Source organism: Lonchura striata, chromosome 2 (genome assembly GCF_046129695.1).
Source record: "Lonchura striata isolate bLonStr1 chromosome 2, bLonStr1.mat, whole genome shotgun sequence".
In the NCBI taxonomy this organism is placed as follows: domain Eukaryota; kingdom Metazoa; phylum Chordata; class Aves; order Passeriformes; family Estrildidae; genus Lonchura; species Lonchura striata.
The window spans coordinates 87,487,922-87,512,748 of record NC_134604.1 but is presented as its reverse complement, the minus strand read 5'-3'; the positions used below and the strand labels follow the sequence as shown (position 1 = coordinate 87,512,748).

General features: G+C 39.7%; 1 protein-coding gene and 1 non-coding gene across 2 annotated transcripts; both read left to right on the top strand.

Moving 5' to 3' along the window:
- The first annotated feature begins 1,648 nt into the window (after positions 1-1,648).
- Positions 1,649-24,571, top strand: RNF149 (ring finger protein 149). Its single transcript, XM_077781542.1, has 8 exons — positions 1,649-2,129; positions 9,431-9,681; positions 12,463-12,531; positions 15,363-15,445; positions 15,910-16,006; positions 18,695-18,890; positions 19,133-21,167; positions 23,976-24,571. Exons 1-7 carry the CDS (start codon positions 1,664-1,666, stop codon positions 19,189-19,191), a joined length of 1,221 nt encoding a protein of 406 aa, XP_077637668.1. The 5' UTR covers positions 1,649-1,663; the 3' UTR covers positions 19,192-21,167; positions 23,976-24,571.
- LOC116184356 (small nucleolar RNA SNORD89) lies at positions 22,162-22,274 on the top strand. Its single transcript, XR_004149125.1, has one exon. It is a non-coding gene; the product is annotated as a small nucleolar RNA SNORD89 (small nucleolar RNA).
- Positions 24,572-24,827: the final 256 nt, after the last annotated feature.

Sequence of the window (24,827 nt, the reverse complement as noted above, 5' to 3'; positions counted from 1 at the left end):
TAGGTAACAGTGCAGGAACACAAAACTCTAAAGGAAAACAACCATTCAAAAAAGGCCGGTAGCTGGTGAAAACAAGTGATTCATTTTAAAAGCTGGGAAAAGATATAGATGTGTTCCATGAAAAAAGCAGAGAAGACTCTGTGTTTATTCAAGAAGGGGTGTATGTCAAATACTTCTATTTAAAGGAAAACAAGTCCGCAGAATGATCACGTCTAATCGGTACCTTAATCTTGTACTTACATACTTTTTCCTCCAGACACGGTACAGACCTTGCCACCGTTTTTCATTGCTCTGGAACGAGCTCCCTTCAGCACAACAGCACGGGCACCGTGTCTATCTGACATCGTGCAGCTCCGTTCCCTTTCCCCTGCATGCCTGTGCGTCGTTCCGTTCTCTGCTGGCTTCTGGCCACCTCTTATTCCCTTGTGTCCTTGCTTCTGGTGCTCCAGCCTCCCTCCACTCCTCAGGAAGTCATGCTGCGCCCTCGAACGCGGGCGCGGTGCGCACGGAGGGTGCGGTGGTGACTCTTTTAACCTGGCTTGTGTGTCTCTGCCGGGGCTGGTGTGCGGGACTCGGGACCGCCCCCACGGCGGTGTCCGAGGCCGGGCAGCCCCGAGGGTGCCAGGCAGGGGCAGTGGGTGCCAGGCAGGGGCAGTGGGTGCCAAGCAGGGGCAGTGGGTGCTAGGCAGGGGCAGTGGGTGCCAGGCAGGGGCAGTGGGCGCTCCGTGCGGGAGGCGCTTCGGGTTGATCCCCGTGGGCACCAGTTGCGTACAGGGGGCCGGGGCTGAGCTGTGCTCCTTAAACAGCCCCGGCAGACCGGTGGCAATGGCATCCTGGCTTGTGTTAGAAACAGAGTGGCCAGCAGGGCTAGGGAAGTAATTCCACACTTGTAGTCAGCACCTCGAGTGCCGTGTCCAGTTCTGGGCCCCTCAGTTCAAGGATATGGAGGTGATGGAATTGGTCCAGAGAAAGGCAGTGGTGCTGGTGAAGGGGCAGGAGCACATGTCCTGTTAGAAGTAGCTAAGGGAGCTGTGTTTGTTTAGCCTAGAGAAAAGAAGGCGCAGGGGAGACTGCCACTCTACAACCACATAAAAGGAGGCTGTAGCCAGGTGGGGGTCGGCCTCTTCTCCCAGACAACCAGCGACCGTACAGGAAGACACAGCCTGAAGTCGCGCCAGGCTGCGTTTAGGTTGGATGCTAGGAGGAATTTTTCACAGAAAGGGTGTAAGACATTGAAATGAGCTGGCCAGGGAGGAGGCGGAGTCATCTGGTCTTGGAGTGTTTAAGGAAAGACTAGACGTAGGACTGAATGCCATGGTCTAGCTGACAGGCGGTGCTCGATCACAGGTTGAATTCGATGATCCCAGAGGTCTTTTCCAACCCAATTGATTGTCAGACCGCGTAGCTGGCGCCGGGGCAGCCTCAAGCCCCGCGCCGCCACCGGCCCCGCCCGCCTACCTTGTGTGCCGGCCCCCGTCTCCCGGCATGCCGCGGGGCGGGGCGGCCCGGCCCCCTGCTCGCCCTCAGCCGCGGCGGGCGGGCTCCGCCCCGGGCGGCACCGCGGGTCCCTGCGCGGCGCGGGGCGGCCGCGGGGCAGAGCGCGCCGGCGGTGGCGGAGCGACCTGCGCGCGCTTCTCCGGTCCGCGGCGGGGGCGGCCGGGCCATGGTGCGCCGCGCCCGGCTGGCGCTGGTGGCGGCGGCGCTGGTGGCGCTGGGGGCGCCGCCGCCGCCATGCGCGGCCGCCCGGGCGCTGGAGTGGTACACGGCGTGGGTAAGCACGGTCTACGTGGAGCCGCTCAGCAACCGCACGGTGCACGGCAGCACGGAGAGCGGCCGCTACGGGGACAGCTCGCCCAAGGAGAGCGCTCGGGGCCATGTGGGCATTCCCCGCGGCGCCTCGCCCCGCCACATGGAGGGCTGCGCCGCCGACACCGACTACGACGTGCCCCTGCCTCCCGGCGGCCGCGGGTCCCCCGAGGGCGACCCACCGACCTGGATCGCCCTGGTGGCCCGCGGCGGCTGCACCTTCAAGGACAAGGTCACCAACGCGGCGCGGAAGCGGGCGGCCGCTGTGGTCATCTACAACGAGGCCCGCTTCGGCAACAGCACCGTCTCCATGTCCCACCTGGGTGAGCTCCCCGCGCTGCCGAGGGCATCGCTTTGTCTAACGCGGCCCGCATCGGTGATGCGGCTCTGCGCAGTGAGGAATGGGCATGTGGGGAGGCAGAAATCCCTGTAAAAATGGTACACAGAACCGGGATTTTGTTTTCTTTTGCTGTAAGCCACGCTAGGGGAAAAGCCGGGACCATCTTCTGTCTCCCAAGTTAGGGGCCGGGCGTCAGGGAGGAAATGCGGCGCAGCCATCGGGACCGGCGGCCGTGTGGCAGACTGGGGCGGGAGGCTTGGATTTCCTTTAGGGACACCTTTTTGCCTGGTACCCTCTGGCAGAATGGCTACAGCGGTCACAGGTAGGCCGCTTTCTGCAGGCCGTCTGGAAACGCACCAGATATCCCGGAGATGCCTTCGGGTGCTTTTGTAGGTACAGCTGTAGCTATTTGAAGATATCTTTAGAACAGGCTTTGTTGTAATAGCTTCATCGTCCTCTCCTGCGCAGGTCTGTTGTGAGTGAGAGAAAGGTGTAAGCATCAGGTAATCCTTAAAAGCTCGCAAATGCATTAGGAAAACTGAATCCTGCAGAAGGATGTTGGCATGTCTCAGCATACTACTGCTGCTGTGTAGCCTGCAGAAAGGTTCTGTGATTTTTGCCCATATAGGAATCCAGATGTTCTGTCACCACAGTCCCTGCTTGGGCGATGACACAAAAGACTTGCTGAATTTTTATGGTTATGACAATATTAAATCAAAGAGGCAAAAAAAGCCTCAAAACTTGGCAGTAAAATCTGTTTGCTTTTGTAGATTTTTGAGAAACAGGAAGGTCTTCAGAGAAAGATGTAAAGACAAAGCAAACTAAGTAAAAAATTCTGTATATGCGTGTTTCATATGGTTTTCCTACAATGAGCTTATTAGTACCTGGGCTCTCATCCTGGTTGTGAGGAGGGGAAGGACCAGGGACTTGGATGAAGCAAAGCTATAATGTGTCTCTAAAGTAAACAAACTTATTTTCTTAGTGTAGTGAGCTGAAAATCTCAGCTAGGGAGCTATTGCTCTATTGCACGTGTTATTTATCTATTGGAAAACACGTCTCGCCTCTTGGAATACCCAGTGGCACCAATTGGGGGATTGCAATAATGATTCTTGGATTCTTGTTCTTAGCCTGCTGCTTGCTTGAGATCAGCCTGGTCCATTTCATATTCTTAGTTCACTGTGAAAGTGGAGGTGAGATGCTAGATAAAATGAACCTTTGGGTTTGATCCTAGGTGGTGATTAAGATACTTTGTTGTGTAATACTGCTTTCATCTGAAACAGTTTCTTTTTTTACTTTCACCCTGTATTGGCCATTCAGTACAAATTTTTTCCTCATTCTTCTCAATTCCTCATTGTAGCCTCTCATAAGTTTTATCTGCTCTTTTGTTGAATCTTTTTCTCCTTCTCCCATTTTGCTTATTTTATAATTAAAAAAAAAAAAATTCTTTTTTTCTGCTGTCATCTTTGTACTACGAAAGACCTTCTTGGGCTTAATACTCAGTTTTTGGACTTCACTAGTACAGTTACATTGGCCAGTAGTGTAAAGAGACGTGCTCTCTGACTGCTTGTTGGTTTTTTTTTCCTTGAACTGGTAGAATGTTGCTGATTAAAGTTCCACCTATATAGAAAGTGTGATTTTAGTATAGTGCATATATACAGTAATACATTTGTATTTATACTGGCTTCATAAATGCGGGTTTCACTTTACAATTGTATGAATGCAATTGTAATATATCGCAATATAATTACAAGCTCTAATGTAGTCATAAATTTTGTTTCATGGTTGACACTTTCAGACTTGTAAATGTTTAAACACTTTCAGTGCACTTTGGGAATAAAGGGAAGCAGTACTGTTAGTGTTTTAAATCTTGGGCTATTTAAAGGGAGATGATGGAAAGGTCTGTGAGAGACTGGCAGAGAAGAATGGGCAAGGTAAAGCTATAGTTTACAGGATCTGCATTTTCATTTCTGTGAAGGTATTTGTGAACTGGCACATAAGGAAGCAAGCTTTCCTTCTGGGAGGAGTGCTGAGGATAAATGCTCTGGGAAATCTGCAGTGCAGTTACTAAGGAGTGGAGTTACATGCATAAGTAAAATCCGCTTAATGCATTTGCAATTAGTGGCACTGAAAATTATGTGAAATGGAACAGTGGTTATCGCTCATAGAGCCATATGCAGCCCAAATTATGTGAAGGTGATAGACAGCTTTTGTGATTTCAGTGCCATCTTTTCATTCTCCTCATCATGGAAAACCTAGCCTTTGAATTTTCTGGGATGTATGTGATACATGTGTGCTATTTTTTTGGTTGCCTTATGGTGTTTATAGGCATGTTTCACCCTGAGTAAAAAGAAAGGTTCTTGATTAGGTGAAGAAATTATTTGTTATAGCTAGTGTCAAAGTGTTTAAAAAAGGACAAATGTTCCAAATAATCTGTATTTTTCACCTTGTAATTGTCATGAATGCAGTGAGTAGGGATTCTAACTAAAGTTTTGGAACAAGAGAGCCAAGAATTTCAATGCGTAGGCTTGAAATCCTGTCCCTTCTTCCAAAAGAAGGTTCTGCAAATGTGACTCTACTGATATGTCTCATTTCAAGCCTTTGCTTTCTGTCCAAATTACATTGTTCAAAATGCTGTATGATTTCTCTCCTCGAGGAAGGTAATAGTGGCACAATTTCATGTGTGGCTGAGATGATCTTTCCATTGAAAATCTCTCATTTTACCCAAATGATCTGGGGACTTGTGTTTCATTTACTGAATCTGAATGACATAAATTCAGACTTCAGTTTTACAGACTTGGCAGGCAGTCCTAACTGTTCGTTTTTGGTGATGATGATGAACTTAATACAATACGGAAGCTTCAAATTGCTTTCCAAAACCCAAATAAATATTGCAGGTAAATATTAGCTGGGAGTGGGTTGGAGAGGAATCTGGAGAGGCAAAGTGCGGAGTGTTGTAGAGTCAGAGGCTCAGTTCTGGTTCTGAAGTTAGGGAGAGGCAGAGGTATATTGCAATGGAAAGAAAACAGGATCTTCTGGTTCTATAGTTTTCCTGTTATACTTCATGCTGAACACCCAACCATCTCTGTATCCCCCCCAAGCTAGGATTTGGTGATCCTGATCAGAACATAAGTCACCTTACCATAGACTATGGAATGAAATGCGGTTGTGCTTGACATGCAGGGATGGGAGGCACTGGCTGTAATAGTTTGAGGTAGGTCTGGATTAGGGCTTTAATTCATGGTTTGTGGATTTAAGGGAAGCTTGGGACTTAATTTGAGTATATGACTGGCTACATAATGAAAATGATCTTTGATTTACCAACATACATCAAAATAGTTATTTCCTCCATTGTCATGTTTTCTTAATGTACATGTATTGAACAAAACAGATGGAAATTACTTTGTGCTCATGTTTCTATATGTTCTTGGCATCTCCCAAGCAGCAGAGTTAGAGTTATTTTGGCATGTAGTTCAACTCTTAGCTACAGTGCTTTCAGGACTACTCAGGATTCACAAATGCTGTATAATTTCTGTATTACTGCTGTTTTCTACTGAAAGTTTCTGGTACTGTAACTGCTGAAAGGACTGTGGCTAGCTTTAGTAAGACCTGACTGTATGATGTTGAGCTGGTAATGCTGTTCTGAAGAAGCAGGAGTAACTGCTTAAATCTGTCTCATAGATAAAAGTGCATATGTATTGGCACTCAGGTGGAAAGAGTATTAGTGGTTATATATCCTCCTTGAGGCAGGTGAAAATACAACATGCACCAGGGATTAGGTGAGATGAGGTTGGGGTAGATGGTTAAGACAAAGCTTGTTATGGGACTGTTAGTATAGTGTTAGCATTTGTGTGGAACAGGAGCTAAAAAGAATATGTGGTGTTAGTTGTGGCAATATTATTAGGGTGCTGTGCTTAAATAAACAATGGTCTGACCTTAAACATTTTTACTAAGATGGTGGAGCTGTGGGAGCTTTCTGACATTTCTCAGGAGGACAGAAAGTAGGGTGTGTCTGTGATCAGTTTCCGGGTGACAGAAAAAGATCTTAATCTCTAAGTATGAATGGAAATAAATGTAGTTTTTGGTGTGCCTGCAATCAAGACCTGTAGATGTCCTACTTTTTTCTCATCAGTAGAATGCTGGTTTCCTTTTGCAAGAAAATACTGGGAGTGGTAGGAGTAAAACTATCTGCACTGACAGGAAACATACATTTGTCTTCAGAGTTCCAGATTTGCCCTTTTTTGCAAGTATCCTTAGGGCTCTGCCAGCCCTGATAATGTTAAAAAGCACAGACTAAATTTTAAGTGGACCCAATTTCACTGAAGCATCAATCAAACCTATAAAAAAGAATTATTTACTCTAGCAGAGTAAAAATGTGATTATTTATTGTAAAACTAGAAGGTTATAGAAAGGCAAAGCCCATACAACATGCTTTCAGTAGATGCATATATGTGACACTTGGAGTTTTCTTTATAAATGTGATTTGAGGTGTCTAAGTTGTGTGGCAGTTGAAGTTGATGGAATGACTCACCATCATTTCAGTCTTTGAATAATGAGTTTCAGAGCAGCAGGCTAAAATTAGCAAGGAATGAGTTAAAACCCTTAGTGTTACAGGCTGCTCAGGGCAACTGCTTCTCTGAGACTGCTCTTGTTCCTTTTGTAATCATGGATTGGAATTATTCTTCTCTTCTTCCCCTTCTGTCTCGTGACCTTCAAGGCCACTGTGTTTAGTTGCATGTATATTTTATAGCAGGTTCATCAGCAGATTTTTAAAACTGTTAAAATGCTTTTAATGGGTATTTATTTAAAAATGTGTCATATGCTTATGTTAATTCTAAAAGTGGAAGGTGTCATATTGTCTAGCAGCCATTGTGCAAAAGTAGCCTGACTTTCATTTCAAGGAAATAACTGTCTGATAGTTGGGCATTCTGGTGACAAAGCAGAGAAGGACAATACTCTTTGCTGTGGGTTTTTTTAAATACTTCATCATTAGAAATAGTACAGAGAATCAGATAGCAGAATTAAACTGACTTAAGATTTCAGGACTGAGGTGGAAATTTACTGATTAAAAATCCAGGTTGTCTCTAATGTTGAAATTTCCTTTTCTTCCTTAAGCTTGGATGAAACCACATAAATCTTCCAACAGATTTGTACCATTCCCTGACCATCCTTAGGCATCCCTCCTGTTATTTGTAACCCTTAAAATTGATGAAGGGCACAGGACCTAATTTCCTGATTTAGGTATGGGGATAGCAGTTCTTAGCAATATAAGATAAATTCCTACTTTTGTATGTCTTTATCTTGCTAACTCCCGTGGAATTGTGCAGGGTCAGAGAGCAGAGAGTGTTTCACACTCTAATCTGAGTTTCATCGGGCTCTCTGGCAGTGCTTTTGTGCTGTTTCAGAGAGAAGAACAATATTAATTAACCAAGTTGTAGTATGCTTGGACTTGGGGTATCGAGTAGGTCAACACATTGTTGGTGAGCAGGTAAGTGGAGCCTGGGTGCTTGTTGTCTGTCTGTCTTCAGCTTCACTGCTTTGTGCCTTCAAGCACACCCACCAAGCAAGGCAACATAGGTGGGGTGAGTGTTGCTGGTGAGCAGAGTGGGGTGCCTGAGGGGAGGCACAAGTTGGTGTAACTGTAACCCCATTAGGAAAATCTACTTTTTTTACTGGGTCTGGATCTAGCAGACAGTGTAATGGCTCTTAGAGTGGGTGATGAGAGGTGGAATGGTTGTGTTAAGGTGATGTTGAGAAGGGAAGTTTATTCAGCTAATGCCTGGAACCTTTACTTTTCAACCAGAGCGAGCTATATATGCCTTATGGAGGGAAGAGTTCTATATACATAAGTGAAACTTCTGCGAACTTCTTGGTAGCAGAGTGGCCAGATTGAAAAGCTGTCACAGCCAGAATTGTCTCAACTAAAGGGATTTGGTTTAAATAGTTCAGGCAAAAAAACTCTTTGTCTTAGTAGGCAGAGGTGGCTGAGGCCAGAATGCAGCTTTGAACTTTGAAAATCCCCATTTGATGTGATGCGATAAATAAGGAAGCCGTTTCTTCTGACATAGCTTCTCCATAAAGAATCTAACACAGCCAGAAAGGAAAAAGGCTTTAAGCCTTCAGGGGGAGGTCTTGTTGCAGGTAGGTAGTCTTTTGTGAATCTAGAAAAGGTAGCTGTAACATTACAGCTTTAGATTTTCAGCTAGAAAAACCCCTTTCTTTTTTTCCTTTATCTCTGAATCAAGACTGGTTTAACTTTTTCTCAGAGGCAGGAGAGCAAAGTAAACTATGAAGCTGTGACTTACCAAGGTGGCAGCAGTGTTGGTACACACAAAGTAAGAACTATAGAAATAGCATGGAGCAGTGAAAATGTGATGTTTTTAAGAAGTACATTTGTTTGTAATTTGTTTTGTAATACTTGGGCTAGATATTTCTGAGAATACTGGGTATTCTTCCAGAAAAAAAATTGAGTGAAACACTGGTCACAGAGGCCTTTGGATTTTGCTATTTGGTCTTGATAGTATTTTACTGGTTTTGGTGGCAGTATGTTGCCTAAAGGTTTTGGAGTTTTTTCGAAATTAGTTTTTTTTCATATTAAATGAGAGCTCTAGACTTCTAATACATTAGAAAAGTTCTTTTGTTCACTGCTCCCAAAAGAGTCACAAAGTATTTCTTGACAAGTCCTTGTCGTGAAGTCTCATTACATTTTGAATATTTAGTATTAAAGAATCTCTAAGTATTTCAATATTTAAAATAATTTATTATTTAATTTATTATTAAATATATGAATCTTTTTTCTCTTTTGTTTATATATCCAGTATAATTGGACTATAGATTCAGATTCAAACTAAATTGAAATGTCTCTCTGTGATGTTCACATACTGTCTCCATCTGCAACTAAAATTCCCACACTGACAAATAAAAGACCAGCTGTTCTGAGCTGCAGGCTAGAACTTAAACTGCTTTGAGATGAGCTGTGTGTGACTTGTCTGTTTTTTTGCATGGTTCCACATCTTACCTCGCTGTGGAATGATGACTGTAGGCCTTGAAGAGTAAAGATGCATCTTTTGAACTTTATCCTGTGTTTGAGAGTTTTTGAAAGTAAATAAAGGATTCTTTACCACTAAACTTTCTATCAGTTCTGTTATGCCTGAAGAAAAGCATTGGAGGCTTTCCTGTAACTTTTCTTGCTGATCTTAACTGAAGAGGCCAAATTACCCTCAAGTAAGAATGCCTTCATTTTTACTGTGACTGCTGACTTTTTCCTTTTTTTATTCCCTCCAACAGGAACAGGAAATACAGTGGTGATAATGGTTGGCTATCCAAAAGGAATAGAGATATTGGAGCCAGTACGAAGAGGGATTCCAGTAACAATGAGTATTGTTGTTGGCACACGCCATGTGCAAGAATACATTAGTGGTCAATCAGTTGTGTTTGTAGCCATTGCCTTCATCACCATGATGATTATATCGCTTGCTTGGCTCATCTTTTACTATATACAGCGTTTCCTCTATACGGGATCACAGTTTGGAAACCAGGTAAATGGAGCTAATGGCACTTAAGAGTAGATACCTCCTTCTTGTGTCAAATCAGTTGCCTAACTTTGATTGCATTCTTGAAGATCTGTGCCTTCTTCCTATTTTGCTAATTGTGAATGCTGCTCAGCAGCAGTCAGTGAGGCTAATAAGCACTATGCTAATTGGCATCACAAGTTTGACTAGTTATAATTATTAGATGCTCATATGAAGTAATAAGAAATACATTTAGCCACTTGTCAACAACAGCTTCTTATGTGATCTGTCACCTAACTGAGCTTCCTTCCTTTTGACATGAAAAGTTATTTTCGTTCTTCTGTAATTTTCATTTTGAAAGTACAACTGCACTAACCAGACTTTTTAATGGAAAGAGATCATGGTAAGGTTTTATTTTTTAATTTTCTTATAAAACCCAGAAATTCTTCAGGGTCGAATTTTTAGTTCTATGAATTTATGAATGTTACTTTTGGTAGTTGTAATTCTACAATTCCACTGTAGAGTTACTGAATTACAGCAGATTAGAAGGTGCATGTGTGGTGCGATTCAGCTCTCTTGGGCTACTCAAGATACTGAGAACAGTGAGAGTACTGAGAAGGTTTGGAAGGAGTAATTTTGCCTTATTTGCCCTTCTCACATTTCTGTACTTATGATAAAAAACCCCCCAGCTTTACTTTTTTCCCCTGAGGAAAGAACTTCATCATAGAACATTTTAGGCTGTAAGGGACCTCTGGACTCCTGCAATCAAGAGAGCAACGTATATGGAGTTACTGAGGATGCAAGTCCACCTGAGTTTTGAAAATACCTTAGAATGGCACTTAGCTCTGCTTTTCAGCTACTGCAGATAGGTTAGGTTTCTTCCATGATCATCAGCAGGTCTACCGTTTGCAGGTTCTTTTTTTTTTTATCCTCCGTTCAAGAAAAAATATTGTTTCAATTAGTGCTTAGCATGTGGACTTCTGCCTTTTCCATGATGTAGATTCTAGCTTTGGGGGAGGAAGGAAGGGATTTTTGTTTGCTTTCAGAAGTCTGAACTCTATAAATAGAGGACTCTTCTAGGAAAATACTTAATTTCTCTTTTCAGTAACTGGGGGTAACACACAGGACTTCTGTATTGGTTAACCTTGTGGTCTCCCTGAGGTTTTGGTTTTCTAGAGTCTTTTTTACTAAGTTTTAAATCTTAGCATTTACTTTCTGAGAATACTTTTGGGAAAACAAATCTAAAAATTTTGAGAACCATTTATAGGCAAAGGAATGTGTTTCTATGTTGTAATAGTTGTTTGGTGAAAAAAGTTCCTTCTTCCTGTTGCCTTTTAAATAGTTCACACAGAGGAAAGATCACATGCTTTATGAAGCACCATATTTTAGTTTTAAGGATGTGAATTCAATGTTTCTAAGAAACTTGCACCACAAACTCTTAATAGGATTTTGCTATTGTCATCCAAATGCCAGTAGATTTTGCTAGTACTTGTCATCTGAATGCTTCTTAAATAAATGAAACAGTCTAGCATTAGAAGGTTATGCCCTTTTCTCAATTCTTTCTCTTCTAAAATAGCCATTGAAAATAAAAATGATGCAAAGTTGGAAAATGTTTTGATTATATTAGTTAAGATGTATTAAGAGTCTTAAAGGAACTTTGGAAACAAAAAGTCACTTTCTAACTCAAATCTTGTTTTGCTTGGCTTACAGACGCAATTAAAACTAAAACTTGTGAGTTAAATATGTTATGCTTTAAAGCAGGCTGCAGTATAATTGCTAAATGAAGATGGATATCTTAAAATTTATTCTAGTATCAGTTTAGCAGTAAAATTGTAGAAGATCTCCTTGCTACTGAAGATGAAAGCAGGACTGTGCAGAAAACCCTGAGAAAGTGGAATAGGCTTCTGCTGGTTTTGTCCATTTCTGGAAGACCTTTCAGACAACTTATCTTTAACTCCATAAAAATTAAAAAATCACAATTTTCAGTACTATACATTTGTAAAATCATATATGTTATCATAATTCTTACAGAGAAAAACTGCCATTATGGCTTTGGGGTTTTTTATTCCTTGATGATATTTCTTTACTGAGGGTTGCTGCTAGACAGGTCAGCCTCTGTCAACTGAGAGTGTTTAGTTTCTCAGTTTCTTGCAGTAGTTAGCACTTTGTCTTGGACTACAGTACTGCTTTCTTTTCTCGCTTCCCCTCTGAGCATAATTATACTGCCTAGAAGTCCAGTATGGTGCATCATGTCTGTGAAGCCTTTCTTGCCATCTCCTTTGCATAATGTGTCCTTTCAGTGCAAAGCTTTGTCCAGCACGGTGTTTAACTGAGGGGAAGTATTAATAGCTACAAGCAGCCTTTTGACCTGGTGGCCAGCTGTAGGCTGCCTGGCCGGATTCCACTTCTCCCAGCCTGGTGCAAAACGTACGGTGTGCTGCTCATGGGCTTGCCTAACTGGAAGGTCTGGTTATGTGGCTGTTGTTACAGCTCTGCTTGCCTCTAAAGCCTACAAGGGTTTCAGCTTTCCTGGGTGGGAAGGGCCTTGATGGCGGTACTTAGGATGCGGGGCTGCGGCTGCCGGCGGGCTCGGCTAGCCCCGCACGCCTGCCCAGCCTCAGGAGCACACAGCTTACTGAATATCTGCTGCCTGGAAATGTTTTATAGCAAATTCATTGCACAGAGATCAATTTAGTTATTTTAGACACGTTAAGAAAACACAGCAATTCACATGGAAAGTATTTAAAAACTTTGAAATGTAGTTCCTGAAACTACTGTGTATACTAACACTTAAAATCTTATTTCAAGGGACATAGGAAAGAAACCAAGAGAGCCATCAGCCAGCTTCAGCTGCATACTGTGAAACGTGGAGAAAAGGTAATTAAGTGTCTCTAGTTATTGCTGTAGATTTTAAATATGGTTGTAAAGTCTTCAAAGAATTTAAACTAAAATTACCACAATATAATTGTAATTCTAGGCTTATGTTAGGGCCTATGTTTAAAAGGCAAAATTTAAAATTGAGCAGTAAAACTTGAGCTGCTTATGAAATTAAGGCTACTTTGTTGCAAATAATATCTGGTTATACAGAATGTATAGGGAACTGCTACTATAGAGATGAGGAAACATTCTTATCTTTGTTATCTTTAGCACTTGAAAACATCAACAGGTGGATTGCAAAATACTTCCGCGCAGTTCTCAGAGCTGATGTAATGTTCTGTTTTCTTAAAAGAACATTCATCTTCTTATTGATCAGAAGGCCTTAAAAATATAAAAAGCTTTGAAAAATAAAACACTTGTTTCATCTTTTGACATCTAATACATTAAGGAGCTGTGTAGGCTTAACCTGAAGCATAAATTTTTTAAAGTACATTTCTGTGTTATGAAATAAAGCTAATCTAAAAATTAAAGCAGACTTCAGGAAGTTGGCTTAGACAGTATATGGCATAAACTCAGCTGTATTAGAATAACTGAAGTAGGAAAAGCCAACATTTTGAAAGAAAATATTTTAGTTGGAGTTTCAAGAGTGCTGATCCTAGATGCAAAATTAGCTTCTGACTAGATTTCTGCTGCTACATAGGAATTTTTTCCCCTCAGTCCTTGTCTTGATGAGTTTTTAAGGACTGATTTACTTGGAGATGAAAAGCAAGGATTAGGTTATTTTTAAGTCTGTGAATAAAATTAAAGTGAGGAATGACATTGATATGTAAAAACTTTAAAAGCAGTAGTCCAGCAGAAGCTGTTCTACTCAGGTCATGTGCTACAGAGAATATGTCCTTCATTTAGTAAATCAGTTTTGAAACTTCAAAGACACTTCTGGGATTTTTTAAACTTTCTTGCCTTTTCCTTTTATGCTTTCAACATGCTTAAATAGTGTTTTACAAATATTTCTTACTTTTAATTAGATTATTTTTTGAGGGAGTTTAGCATATATTTCAAGCTGTGAACAGAGGGATACTCATACTTCAATTCATACAATGGTGGCCTTAGAGATCAAGAAAGACAGCATTGAACCCAAACTTGTATAAAGCATTATCAGAGCATAATGTCAGTGTAGGAAGAAAGGGACATAGAAGGGTCATGATAAAACCTATCTTAAAAACCATACAGAAGATGTTAACAGCTTTTAAAATTGATGTTCAGTAAAATCCTCCAAATAGTATTTGTATTGCATGATTTTTTTAGTATACAGGGAGTTCCTTCCAATAAATAGACCCTTGGCTAAAGTAAATAAAATGGGGGAATTTGTTGTTATACAGTATGCTGATTATTCCTATGAGTATCATGTTCATTAAGAGTAGAATGAGATATGGTTAGAATCTCTCTGTTAAAATAGAGCTTTTGTGTGTGGTAGATCTCATTAATGTGATTTGAATCAACCTGCTATCAGCAAATTTATGTAACTTACTGATGCAGAGGTATTTTCGTGAACTAATATAAATTTGGACATTTGTCCTGTCTACTCTGTAAATGTATATTTTTTCTTTCAATATTTCCTTTCAGCCATTTAAAGAGTCTATTTCTTTTGTTTTGATACAGTACAGTTTTTCATTATCCCCACTTCAGGTTAGGATATTTAACTAAAAATAGGTCATATATTAAAAGTGTATTTACTGTCATGTAGATTTTTCCTGAGAAGCTTACAGGATTATTGTAAAATGGACACTCATTTGAGTATGTGCTACATATGGTGTGCTTGGATTTTGCCTCTTGTACAGAATAAAAAATAACTTGTTATAGAATAAGCACTTGTCTTAACTTTGCTTACCTAAAAAAAACCCCAAAAACCCAACAGTCTTAATGTGATTTACTTAGGAATTTAAGGCATTAATTGTGTAAATTCATAGCATGCAAAGGAGGGAAATACTGGCCTTGAACTTGGAAGTTTCCTTGCAGAACTAGTTAGATAAATGCATGTATTGAAACTGAAGTGCTTTAGTAAGTTGTAAATCAAAAATACTAATTTTTTGGGGATGGAAGCAGAGGAATTTTTCCACTGGCTGTTCTTCTAATACTTAGAATTTATGCAGCCCAATTAAAGTTGGATTATTTTTCTTGTATTTGGAGCTATCCATCATATTTACACTGCAACTCTAAGCATGGCTTCAGGAAGACAGTAAGACCTGTTAGAAAAGATATTTAACCCTTAGATAAAAGTAGATGTGGGGAAATGGTGTTCTGTATAGTGTGAACTTGGAGAAAGGCTTTAAACCAAATTGTATACTTGTGTTCTCTTATGGCTGAGAAGGAATATCTGCTAGGATGTGGTAGAAGAAAGAAAAAGGTGAAGAAGAGGTTTGCAGTATTCAACCCCAAAAATCTCTTCCTGCTCTTCAAAATCTTTGGGACCATTTGTTCAGAATTAGATTGCACACTTTGATTTGTGCTGATTTCTTAAAATGTTTTCATCTTAAAGCTACCTGCAACTGAAACATTCTTGTGCACCCATGAACAAAGCCAATATGTGAGACTTAATGAATTACTTAGGATGCCATGTCTAGTTATTTAAATTAGAAAATCTGTGTTTGGCTGCTTTTAGTATTTGGTAACTTGATCAAACCACCTCTTGATACAATCTCAAATTAAAAGAGGTAGGTTTTTTTATTTGCTATATTTAATATATTCTGCATTCTTTGAAGCTAGCTATTATACAAAGCTTGTTCTGTAATGAAGTGTGAATGTAATGCACTTAAATATGTTGTCATTTTTAGGGTTTAGATGTTGATGTGGAAAACTGTGCTGTGTGCATTGAAAACTACAAACTGAAGGACACTGTCCGAATTCTGCCATGCAAGTAAGTGGTCGTAGTTACTCTTTACTTTATAGCGTGTTTTTCTAAAGAAATGAGATGATCTTCCTATAAATTCTTCTGAACCTATGGTGGCAGAGCTGAAGCTGCAATTTGTGTGGCCCATTAAATGTTGAAGGCCATTGTGAGACTGTGTAGCACTTCATATGTATGTGGAGGCTAGGGAGCAATTGGGAGAACTGTAGTGGTGAATTAGAGCTTGCTTAAATTAGAACTGTACACTGTTGAACTGATAACTGCGTGGTGGCTTTGTGGTTATTAGCATCTCCTCTTCAGAAAGCTGGCATGAACCAAAAGGTTTCCAGAACCATGTCTGTATTAGTAAATTGAGCAGCAGCTAATAAGTCAAGATTATAAAGGAAAAGTTTATTTTTAGTGTCTTGTACCCTGTTTGAAAGAGGGATCTGTGGCTTTCATGATAAGTTCTAAAGAGCATTTCTTTTCTTTAGGCACATCTTCCATAGAACATGCATCGATCCTTGGCTTTTGGACCACCGAACTTGTCCAATGTGTAAACTAGATGTTATCAAAGCTCTGGGATATTGGGTATGTTGCACACTACTTTAATCTTCAAAGTAGAAGTACAGTTTGGGAGGCAAGACTTTGTGTAACTGTTTAGAATGAGAGCAGCTGTTATTTGACAAGACTTGAGAAGCTGGACAAAGATGCAAAGAGTAATTGAATGAGAACCAGAAAAATAAGGGAATTTTATGGGTAAAAACTTAAATGTATTGAGCAGCTTATCAATCTTCTTTGATAACCATTTTTTTATATCTCCAGCTGATAACCATTTTTTTCTATCTCCAGCTGATAATATTAGGGAATTTGAAACAGAGGTTTTGCTCAGGCTGCAAAAATATAACTAAATTAAATAAATATAGAACATACATTTTATGTTGTTGAGAACTGTGGTTCAGAGGAAGAAATTATAATTTTTCTACATAGAATGTTTGTGTACTTCCATATATGCCCCATGATTTATCCCTGTAAATGAGCTGGTACCTAAAACCTTCCTAACATTCACCAGAAACTGGTTAAGTAGAGAAAATGATGTGCTCTCATTTCTTTCTGACAGCACCAGAAAAGAGAGATGAAGACACATGCGGTAGGTTACTCAGTCACTGTTGATAAATAGTCTTGAGTTTCACTAAAATGCTATAGGCAAGAATGTACCTCTCTTATCTCCTACTTATCTACAGATATCTCTAGAAAATAGAGGCAGTTTTTTGGTTTCAAGGACTTTCCTTTCAAATACTAGGTTTGTGTTTTGACTACCTTTTCTCTTACTTCATTGCAGAGACTTACCAGATCTGTGGAAGAGTGTTAGGAATTACTGTTTTGTTTTGTACTCTTGCTATATAATATGTATATACCAGATTTTGGTGCTTCTGTGTATTGAGTCAGACTTTACCTGGGAATTGCAATCTTGTTGTCATGTGGAATAGCTATTGCTACTTTAATATTGTTATATTAGCAGCTTGGTTTCTGCTCACATTCAAATCTTGGGGTTAATGTATCTTGTATTAGATGCAGAAGGAATTAACTTTTTGAATACAGGCTGGAAACTGAAATACTGGAACCTTCAGAATAATTATATTCCCTGAATTTGTGCTGTTGCAGAGGATACTAAGCCCAACCAGGAAGAGTAAGAACTCCTCTGCTTTTTGGATAAAATGACTTTTGGAAAGCAGATTGAGTGGGATTATGTTAAATAGAGAAGCCCAGTTCATTTTTCTAATGAAATGAGGCAAATAGATCCCGTGTTTGCATCAGTTGTTCAAGTTGCACTGAAGCTAATGTAGTAAACCATTCAGGAATTTTTTTCGAGCTTAGTTTTTAGTTTGTTCAGGTTGCCCAATCTAGTCTGTGGAGTGATTGCCTGGATTTTTTTACTGATGTGAAGAAAAGAAGTGCAAAGAGCAAGGCAGCTTCTCTCAGCACTGCACTCTGAACCTGCCGAAAAGAATATGCAGCATTATAGAAATATACTAAACCTTCTGCAGGGAGGCTCAAGGCTCAGTTCAGTTATGGACAACAAGTACTATAGATGTATTTACATTTTTAAAGGCTTGAAGTAGAAAAAAGGCATTAAGTCCTATGACACGTCTTTTGTAAAGAGCAGACTTCAGTGGTCTTGTTCTTCATTATGCTATTTTTTATGTGAGAAAGAACTGCAGCTCAGCATGTCTGACTGATTTTGTAGGGCATTACTGAATTCTGTAGTTTCAGTGCTTATTGAACTGTTTAAGTTTTGGAAACCAGAATCATTAATGCCCCCTCCTGTCTGCAAATGTAAAGATTGTGTTCAATTGTATCATGTCTATAGCTCATTAGAATTCAGTACATTTTAAATTATGCTGATTTGATGCTAAAGAAAGAATCAGCCTAGAATTTGTTAAATTTTAAGATGGGCTTTTGCTAGTTGTTTGAGGAATGAAAAAATACTTGCTAGTAAGCAAAAAGAATAGCTACTTAAACTGCAATATATTTGCTTATGTATAAATAATATCAGTATATCTGTGGCAATGAAGGTAGTTGGTTTAGTTGTAGAAACAGAACGGTATGTATAGGAGTTTGATCCATTCTGAAAATTAATTCAGAGTTGTATAGCTTATGCTGTGCAATAGGTGAAATAGATCCCTTTGCCTGTGATGCAGATGTTACATTCCTGCAAAGTGACAAGCCAGTGTGTTTGTGTTTTTGGAACAGACTTAAAGTTAGGCTGGAGATAGAGGAGAGAATTTGGTTCTGGTGTAAATGTTTGTTCACCCTAGTTTAAAAAAAAAACAAACCAAAAATACAAAAACGTGGCCAACTACTACTATAAGAAACAGGAAGAAACAGGACTTGGAAACTTCTGCAAAGTCAAAGAATCAGTAGGCTTCTTCAGTGGGCACTTTGTATATGCTGAGCCTGCTCCTAACCTTCAGCAATACTGTTGCTACAGGGTTGAAGTAATCCATCCAAAAGGCTGACTGGGTGGACTCTTCCTGTTTCTGCTCTTGGCTTTGGGGCAGCTTTGGAGAAATGGCTTTTCTTTTGGTTGGCTTTCTTTCTTGCAGTCAGACAATAACCTTGAAAGTGGGCAATATCAACACTTTTCCCAGGAGTGCACATGTAATAGCTAAAAATTGATCTTTTTTCCAATAAGGTGAGGTTACAAAAGATGACATGGACGAATGTTGATGTCTGACTGTAGACAAAAGTGACAGTTAAATATGTTTAATTTTGTAGGGGGACCCTGAGGATGTACTTGAAGTTCCAATACCTGAATCCATAAGTGGCAGCGTTTCAGTTGGAAGTCTGAGTATTGCTTTGCAAGATGATGACAGAAATGAAGTAAGCGAATTGTCAGCTTCCTCCACTAATGAATCTGTATTGCAGTGTACCAGCTTAAAAGAGGATGCAGGGGAAACCACAGCATTGCTTGGTAAGTAATTCAGTGTTTCACTGGACGTATCTTAGCACAAGACATTGCATTTAGAAGCTGTTCTCTAGCTGGTATGAGCAGGTAGTACTGCAGTGTAGAGCAGTGAGTGGTGTCACTACTACTGCTCTTCAGAAAATACAAGCAAATTTTCAAGGAACTCTGTCAAGCTGGAAATAACTGGACTTGGGGGAAAGAAAGATATAAGCAGTGTAACGATTTTTCTTTTAATTCCTGATATCTAGATGTCGATGCCAGTAATAACCGTCATGGAGAACATCTATCTAATGGAAATTCCCACTGAACTGCTTCATGGAAGATATCTTGAATAGACTGTTGAAGAACTATTATTTTTTATTTAATTAGTATGGACTTTTGTCTAGTGAAAACAGAAAAAAATAACAATGTAAATTATTTTACCTTTCAAACTTTTCTAGCTGGTGTTCCAAAAGGGCTAATAACTAAGAATTTTGTACATAGGAGGATTTTATAAAATCTTCTCTGGATGTCTCATCCGAAAAAAAAATGCAATAACCCTTTTTCTGTAAGCATTGTTGCAATGTCATTGTGTTCCAGAGGGCTGTAACAAAGCTGAAGACTAGGCAGTGAAAATAATGTAGAATGTGTAATGGTTAAATATTTTGGATGCACTATTTACATTCAGTATGTACACATGGAGAACACTTACAAGCTATAACTATTAAAATGTTCTGAAAGTCCTGAACTGTTGTAATTGGAGATGAATATTCTCAGAAAAGACATTAACCTTGAAGGAATCAAATAAGTTAATGGATATATTGCATATCCTTTCCTTGTGATGGAAAAATTGCTGGTTGCAACATGTAAAGAGTACTTATTCTATCTTGTAATGTGTTCTGCTCAGAGTGGATGTTGAGAAAAGGAAAACTCCATCTTGCTAGCTTTCTGTACTGAATTTTGGCAGTAATAGGTTGTGCTAGGTGGTCTTCACGTGCTGAGCATGTAGACATTTAGTATATGCACACTGGTTACCTCTTTCAATCTTAAAACAGAGGTAAAGGGCTAATTATGGCTAAAATATATTTATTAGTCTATTTATAAGAAGTTATGTCATTTCTGCTTGCTCCTGATCCTATCCTGACCCACTTTATGTACAAATTGAAACCGTTTAAGAAATACAAAGTTTGGGTTTGTTTAGCTTTTTCTTTTCCTTTGCATAGAGATGCTGGAATTCTCTTGGATATTCCGCATTAGGCATTTTGACCGGGTTTGCCATTAGCTTTTATCCCTTTTTTTTTAGATTAGCAGTACTGTGCCTTATAGTAAAACACTTAAGAAATCTGAAGCATCTGAGAGTAAATATAAACCCTGGCATCTCCCATTATGACCTCTTATTCAAATATTTATATACTGTAAGTGGTATAAGGAATTGCTAAACTGTTTTGTAAAGAAATGTGTATATTTAAAACACTACTTAAGAGTGTTAAGTGAATTGTTTAGGATTTTAGCATTGTCATGTTATAAATAATATGCTACATTCCTCAATTTTCTTTGTAAAGCTGTTGCTACAGATTGCTTAAAACAGTGTCTTTCACTAGACATTTGTTTTAGACTGCATTTTGTTTTTAAAATGTATATTTGGAATGTTTTTAAGAAAATATGCAATTCTTTTTCTAATTTACATTGAGCTTCAATAGAAGCAATAACTTTTTTTAATTTTACAATGAATGTTCCAGAAATGACAGAGGGGGAAATATAATCTGAACTTCCAGTTTGCAGAGCAGATGTTTCACCCTGAATTTCCTTTAAAAAAATTTCCTGTTAATCCCTACTTTAAAAAAATCTGCCTCTTCCCTGTAGGAGTATAACTTTTAGGTTTACTGGAAAACTGTCAGGTTGTAGTTCTGATGTCACCAGCAGGTGCAAGTTTTTGTGATGCCTTTATCTTACAAGAAGCACATGAGAATGGAATATGACTGACCAGCCATCTCCAAAACTGAACAAATAATTAAACAACCCACAACTAAAGCAGACAATGTGTAGGGACACCTACGTCTCCAAAAGAAGCTTATCAACATTTCCAGAACTGCCTTTTTAACTATCTCTTCAATATTAAAAACTAAGTCTTCTCCCTCTTCTTTAACACAAAACTGAACATTGATGTAGTAAATGTTGAGAGGGTTTAAATTCTAGCTCAAGGAGGAACCAAAAGAGAAGTTACCAAGAGAAGTGTTGTCAGTCTGTGGATTGTGTCTTGCTGATACCTACAGCACAGTATTCATTCTGGAGAGGAGAATTGTGGTAAGTACTTGAGCTTTTATGTAATACCTATAAAACAAAAGCTTTTCTTAAGAATTAAATGTGAGATTTGGCAGAAAGATGGAAGAAAAGCTAAGGAACCTGCAAACTGAAAAGTATGCTTATAAAATCTGGTGTGTGCTTGTGGGAACTCAAAATGTCTCTCAGACATTTTTAGATGTTCCAGGCCTTGGTCAGAGGCATTCTAGACCCTGGCAGACAGCTGAAAAACAGCTGTGATTTTGAGTTTGAGCCATGGAATGAATTACCAACTTTGGAGGTGGAACAAGCAATCTCAAAAGGTTAGATAGTATAGTAAAAGTAGTTACAAAGTAGAGGGGAAATTTTTTTAGTATTGTACAGGGGGGTTTTCACTTTGTACATGGGGGTCAGAAGTTCTAAGATGGAGGAAAGTGGGCTGATCCTGTTCTTCCTCCTTCTTTTTCCTTACCTCCATGTTCTTGGTGATATTGGCACTCACAGATTGGTTTAGAGTAGAAAAACACTTGGCAACGTAGGTAGTAGGTATTGGGGGATAATTGTAAACATGTTATACATAATATATCTTATAAAAGATAGCAGCAACCCTGGGCGGGGAGAGACGAAGAAGACAGCAGACAGAGAGGATGTCAGTGTGTGTGCGCCTCTACCCAGGCCACTGATCAAATAGCTGCAGTCCAAGAACATAATCTGTTAGATAACTAGCAATAAACTGCCTTGAGACCGAACAGCTAAGCCTGCAGAGTTTTTCTTTGGAAGCACGGGTTGGAGGAGGAATTTCACCACCACATGAGGCCCCAAAGCAAGGCCGGGGTTTTCACATGTGCTGACTTAAAAAAATATCCAAGTGTGAAGACTCCTGAGGTCTGTTTTGCATGCTGGTACTGCACCTGTTTCATTTCAGTCATTCACAAAAATAGTTACAGTTGTTTCAGTCAAATAGGTTTGCACATAGTTGATTTTTGATATAGTTAAGTCTTGTGAGGCCAGCTGTGCTGCTGAGGAATGATGACAAAAGGCCGAATTGCAGTGCTTCCAGCAAACAGTTTGCTCTCCTTGGAAGCACAATGACAAAAATCACCTGAAGCGAATCACTAGTCTGACCTCAGTCAGAAAGCTGACATGCATTAGTAAAAGGAGAGGTAGGATAAAAAGTACGGGGCAGGAAAAATACGATCTAGGGAGCTTAAAACATTAGCAAGAGAAGCTTAGAAACAAGAAAGATAAGACTCCAGAAGGAAGGAGTAAGCTCATGTATTACATTGAGTAAATGGGTGTAGGCTGCTGTAGGTAAATACAGGTGCACAGACCTTGCTGATCTGGATCCCCACTAAATTGGATCAAACTGGTATTGCTATTTTTGAACGCTTTACCTACCAAAAACTTGTATGAAGGTCAGAACTAATGAGTGATTTTTTTTTTTTTCACCTCCTCATCCCTTTTTGTAGGGTGTTTGCTTCCTGACTCCCTTTCCATTTGGGGAAGCTATAATCTGCCTCTGCTGCTTCAGCCATATCCTGCCTAGTGTGGGAGCTGCAGCTGTGGGCTCTTGCTACCTCCCCCTGCCCTCATCACTTTTCTCTTCCTAGCTGCACAGTTTTTGTAAAACATGCAGGAACTTGTCTTGGACAGCTCTGTCCCTCTGTTAGATTCTGCTGTAATCAGGCAGAGTGCTGCTTATTGGAGACATTCCTGTGGTATCATTTTGCAAAAAGCTAAATTGCAGAGCCCACATGAAGTCTAAAGCCCCTCAATTGTGATGCTGAATAGATCACTTGAGAAAAATCCCTGGCAGGACTTGGGGATGCTGGTTTTTGTGGGATAAGTTTTCTTAGTGTTGTGTTAATTGGCATGGCTTTGTTACTGCTGCTGTTTCTGTTAGGGAAAAATTTAGTGAAGTTAAGTGATTTTAATTTTTTTTAAAGGAGCTATGAACATGTCAAAAGGAATTGCTATCTTAAAGGAAAAACTGAGGCCCCTCTTTGTTCAGAAATTTTAGTTTATTAGTAATAGTCTACATATGACAAACTGGAAAAAACTTGGTAGTAAATGTCTAAACTGTCTTTCAGACTTGATAGCAAGGAAAAATGAACCATAGACATTTCAGATCTAAAAGCATGTTCATGGTTTAATTACTTGCAGTACCAATTTAACTGGAAAGTCTGGATTTCTTTTACTAATGACTGCTAGACTGGATTCTTCTTTGGCTCTAAGAAATGCTTGGAGGACATTCTTGGCATGTACTAGAGAAGTCTGATAGGATAGCAGCAATTCCTTTCCTCTGCCCCGTACCCCCCACATTGCATGTGACTGTAGTCCAGCAGCCTGTTGCCAGTAATTAGGGCTAGATTTTGGAGGTCTACTGGAGGAGTTGTAGAATAACTTGCCTACAGTGAAAATGTCTTAAATCCATGCTGACTTAATATACCAGTATATTCCTGCCAAAGCTGGCCTGTGGTGAATTCTGATCCTGTTTATGTTGTAACTGGCACAGAGAAACACCATTGCAACACCTTTGTCAAGTGTGCAAAGCTGTTTTTTAATTACCTGATTTTAATTTTAAAATTTTGATTTGGGAATGGTCGTTCAGATTTTTTGCCCATCCTGCAAGGTTCCTCTACAACCAGCCAGTTGTAGTTGGGCAGAGTTCAACAAGACTGTCCCCTTGGGTAAGATTTATAATAAGGCCATTGTGCATTACAGTTCCTGAAATGGAATATGTCAGCATAATTTTTTTAACTGAATGCCTGTAAAAAATTGTGACATGTCCTTGAGACTGATCTTTACTAGATGTGTTCTTTTCCTTCACAGGTGTTATGTGAAGATTTGAGAATTGGAATTGATTTAAAAGTGCACAAATCAAGCTGAAGGCTTTTGGTTTTGTTCAGTATGGATTCTGATCTCTCCTCAGATATCCTACTGTATTGCAAAACTTGATTTAAGAAAGTTTTTAAAATAGAATGCCTTTATAATTGCATGTATTTATGTGAAGAGTGCATTGCCTGAGACTGTCCATTATACTTCCATTGAACCTGAAGCTCCTTTTCACCATCTGAAACATGGTAATGTTACTGCATTTTTAAATGAGCATATCCTTAATTCAGAAGAGCAGAGTAAGTTTCCATCATTTTGTTAGTCTGAAGCTTAACTCCAAAACTTTGAAGCCACTTCTACTATAACCATATACCTGCAGAGAACTATTTGAATTTGCTAGTCTGTCAAAAACTATTCATAACAATCTTGTATTGTAACCTTGAACTAATTCGGTTGCATTGTTTGGATTAAGCACTTGTCTTTTCCATTGTGTATGTACAGTTGTAAGGATGTCAAGTTATGCATTGTTGTTGTAACTTAATGGCTAAAAGCTCAAATTCCATAATAAATTATACAGACCTTTTAAAAAAAAATGTCTGAGAAAGTGAAGAGTTTTTTCTTTGGTACACTTAGGAAGTGCATCTGAGACACTCGGCACTAGCACAGCAGAAAACAAGCTTAACTTGATGCTGAGTAGCTATGGGGAAGCTCCTTTCAGCATGTGGTGCTTTCCCTATGTCATCAATACCTGGGAGGGCTGGGTTAACCTTGGCTGGCTGCTTTGTGAGGAGGGGAAAAATTGATGGAAGAACTTGTGGGTCAATGTAAGAAACAGTTACCAATTACCAT

Coding starts and splice junctions, on each gene's coding strand:
- RNF149 (XM_077781542.1), top strand. CDS start 1,664: ATGGTGCGCCGCGCCCGGCTGGCGCTGGTGGCGGCGGCGCTGGTGGCG. Junction 16,007..18,694: donor TCAAAGCTCTGGGATATTGG/GTATGTTGCACA, acceptor TTAATTTTGTAG/GGGGACCCTGAGGATGTACT. Junction 18,891..19,132: donor GGAAACCACAGCATTGCTTG/GTAAGTAATTCA, acceptor CCTGATATCTAG/ATGTCGATGCCAGTAATAAC.